At 26.8% G+C, this 4,130-nt stretch overlaps 1 protein-coding gene across 1 annotated transcript in view; it reads right to left on the reverse strand.

Moving 5' to 3' along the window:
* Positions 1-6: 6 nt before the first annotated feature.
* The window catches only part of LOC102676938 (glutamate dehydrogenase, mitochondrial), a 5,531-nt gene continuing 1,407 nt past the window's right edge, over positions 7-4,130 (reverse strand). The window contains exons 2-8 of the mRNA XM_006624094.2: positions 2,558-2,758; positions 1,698-1,931; positions 1,216-1,373; positions 955-1,110; positions 663-873; positions 418-572; positions 7-327 (exon numbers count right to left, since the gene is read on the reverse strand). Coding sequence (XP_006624157.1) covers positions 211-327; positions 418-572; positions 663-873; positions 955-1,110; positions 1,216-1,373; positions 1,698-1,931; positions 2,558-2,758 — 1,232 coding nt within the window. The 3' untranslated portion in view covers positions 7-210. The remainder of the gene's footprint in view (positions 328-417; positions 573-662; positions 874-954; positions 1,111-1,215; positions 1,374-1,697; positions 1,932-2,557; positions 2,759-4,130) is intronic.

The raw sequence follows: 4,130 nt of genomic DNA on the forward strand, positions 1-4,130 counted from the left end.
TTATTATTATTATTATTATGTGTTCGAAGAAGCGTGCGATAACGTACGCGAAATATTTCCACTGCTATAATAGTTTTGGTCTTTATCACTGAGAGACACTGGATAGTATCAGTTGAAAGTGATTATTAAAAATGTCTTTAAAATACTAGCTCGAAACTTTTTAAGTTCCATTTATGCGATTTGCTTTGTGTCGATAAATACTTTACTTATTTAAAACGCAAGACCAGCTTCGGAATAAGTAGTAAATATTTTTTCGATTGAATTAATATAAGCTGCTGTCCTTAAATCCAAACCAAGATTAAATTTTATAGCTGTTTTCATAATTGCCTGTTATAGAATAAAAATAAAACTATTAACACTTGAATGACAATAATTAATCATTCTTTATTTTTCAATCGAGAAAAAATAATCAATTACCCTCGCAGATCTTTCCATCGTGTAATCCAAACCAGAATGAACTATGTCCTTTTCAGAAGCACCAGAAATGCGTTTTTGAAATGCTTCGGAAGGTGTAACAGGAATTCGACCACCCACACGGCCAAATCTACGTTCCAATGATTCTTGTACAGATTCTATAAATTTATATTGTAAAAAGATTATAAAATATACAATAAAGTATTATTCAAATGGATGTCAATTGTATACATGAACTATATATATACCTAATAAATGATAATTTGATTCTTTTTCATATTTAAAAGTTAGACGACCATACGACACATGATTCAAATTTTTTAACCACTCGAAAAAAGAGACTGTAACACCACCGGCATTTATGTATAAATCTGGTATGACTAAAATATTTCGATCGATTAAAATTTTATCGGCAGCTGGAGTAGTTGGTCCGTTGGCAGCTTCGGCTATAATTTTTGCCTAAATGAAAAATAGTAATCATTTAAAAAAAACAAAGCAATTTTTTTTATACATATTTGTTTAAATGAAAAATTCATTTACTTGAATAAGAGAAGCATTATCTTTATTGATAACTTTTTCAATAGCTGCAGGTATGAATATATCGCAAGGTTCATACATGAGATTTTCACCTTCATAAGGTTTAGCACCAGGGAAACCCACGATAGTACCATTCTCTATACGGTAATCTTCTAGTTTCTATAGTATAAATTTTACGTTAAGTAATCTTATTAACGTGAAATGATCTCATTAAAGTTATTATAAAATCGTTTTATCTGCATTAAATTTTATGTAATTGCTTACCTTAGGGTCAATACCTTCGGCATTGTAAATAGCACCATCATGTTCGATTACTCCTATACAAGCAGCCCCAGCACGATGTAAATAACGCATCGAATGTAGACCAACATTACCAAAACCTTGTACAATGAATGTTTTCCCTCCCCAACCGGGTGTTGTACCTAATGACCGGGTGTTATGTAGTTAATGTTATGTATATAATAAAAAATTATAATAAAAAAATGTAATAAAAAAAATATAATAAAAAAAAAATTATAAAAAGTCGATAATTTAAAATAATTGATAACGAGTTATCTTATGATAATTGACAGATATAATATATATATTTGATATATATAGACCACACAATGTGACAATGATTTAGAAAGAACGATAATGAGTTATCATATAATAGCTGATAAATTCATTTAAATCATACAACGTTAAATACATACACATTAAGAAATAAAAATAGAAATAGAACGTATTATAAAATGTTTTCATACCAATCATGCTCATATAATTAGCTTCGTTGATAAAATTTTCTAATCCGTGAAACACACCGCGTCCTGTTGCAGAAATACGTCCATGAATTCCACCTTGATTAATAGGTTTTCCAGTTACACAAGCATGAGCATTAATATCCAAATGTCCTATAGTTTTGGCATATGTGTCCGCGATCCAAGACATTTCGCGTTCTCCAGTTCCCATGTCAGGGGCAGGAACATCGATACCAGGTCCTTTCAATTCAAAGGAAAATACTTGTAAGTTTTTTTCTCCCAGAATTACCAATATAAAATTATCAAAATTACCAATAAAATACTAATTTTCTTTTCTTATTAATCCAATTATTTTTGGAATTATAAATATTCATAAATGCATTGTATCGTATAGTATTAATTAATATTCATATCATATTCATTCATAACAATTATTTAACGATTATCCATTTTTTTGAATTTTCAAATTTGTAGAATTTCTTTTTTTTACCTAAATAATTCTACGTATGATTAAATAAGATATTTATAATACATACATACATATATATTCATACATGTATATATATATATATATATATATCAAAATACATTTGCAATGTTAACTGAGAATGAAAGATAAAAAGATTTCGTATAAATGTGAAATGTGTAAATGTATTTGTGTGTAACAATATGATCGTTACGATGACATCAAATAAAATTTTGTTGCAATAAGTTGAATAAATTTAATCAAAACAAAAGAATACGATAATCATATTCATGCGTATTTCTTCAGTCGGTTCATTATCTTCGATATAAATTAACAATTTTAATTTTAAATTAACAATTAAAAATTTTAACAAATTTTTCGATATTTTAAAATATCTTACCGATAAATCCTTTTTTTGCAAGCTCTAATGTGAATCTTCTAGTGATTTTTTCGAGCTCATGTTCTGAATACAATTTAGGATTAATCTTAATACCAGCTTTAGCTCCACCAAAAGGAACGTCTACACAGGCACATTTGAAAGTCATTAATGCCGATAAAGCCTTTACTTCGTCTCGCGAGACATCCATCGAAAAACGAATACCTGTAGACAAACAAGTAGAAGCAATAAATGAACTATATATAATAAGCGCGTATGTATAATATGTATACATGTATATATATTATAAATAACGTATATAATATATATTATAAATTATAAATGTTACAAATCTTGAGATTTTTCGAAAGATAAAATAAATCATTATGATTATTAATTATTAAAATAAAAAAAAAAGAGAAAAAAAAATAAAAAACATAAAAATAACATATACATAACATAATTGTGTTTATATAGTATTTATATACATATATTAACATATATATAAGTAAATCGAAAGTAATTATATATAATAATAAAAATAATATTTTCATATATTTATTTGTAAAAGAAATCATAATTAATTATTTTCTTAAACAACATTTGGAACTATATTATATATTTATATTTAAAACTTAAAGCTACGAATAACATATTAAAAAAATATAATTATTGAAAAGAATAATTAAAATGAATTTTTTGTTCAACATTTTGAATGAATATACGATCACATAATAAGAAAACTATATCGATTTGTTTCGATGAGAGCATTGACTTTTGGATATCATCATGACATTAGAATGATGATTATAATTGCCAAAGTTTTAAATTAAATTGTGAATCAAGATAGTTAGCTAATATTTGGCAGGAACAAAGAAAAAGACTAGACAGCTTGGCATCACATTGCATTACATCTGCATTATGCGATAGCATTTAATGTTGTTCAGTATACATATATCTTTTAATTTATATTATTGAATTTTTTTATGATTATCGTGTAAACAAAAGAAATAAAATATAAGTAACTATGACTTTAATTCTAACTAAGTCATATATTAGAAAACGTTTAGATTGAATAAGTTTTAAAAAGAAAATGCCAATACAGACGAATAGTATACATAGAAAAAGAATAATCATAATCAACAGAGAATTATTAAGTTCGCTTACTTGGCTCTCAGAAAAGATCTATCTCACAAGATGCTGTTACGTTTCGCGCATGAGCTCAAGTACAAATTTATATCAAGGAGATGTTGTTTTGATATGCATGCTCCGAATATCTTTCTTAACGAAATGTATATACAATCGAATACTTTTCATGATTTATTTTTCTTGTAAGAAGTTTTTTAAGAAGTTTAATTAATTCCATATATACATATACTACGATATACATATACATACTAGCACAATTCTGTCATCCTAGGCATCGCATTACAGTAAATCGACGCACCAACGCGTTTAATCGTCAATGTAACATAATCCTCGTGAGTAAAAAATGCAAAAGCTATGAGAACGAAGAGAAAAGTTGGCACGCTATCATTCCTCGTTGTCTGTTTGTGCGTCATAAAATTACAATTTTTCTGATGAAACTATATATATA

Source organism: Apis dorsata, unplaced genomic scaffold (genome assembly GCF_000469605.1).
Source record: "Apis dorsata unplaced genomic scaffold, Apis dorsata 1.3 scaffold_991, whole genome shotgun sequence".
Lineage (NCBI taxonomy): Eukaryota > Metazoa > Arthropoda > Insecta > Hymenoptera > Apidae > Apis > Apis dorsata.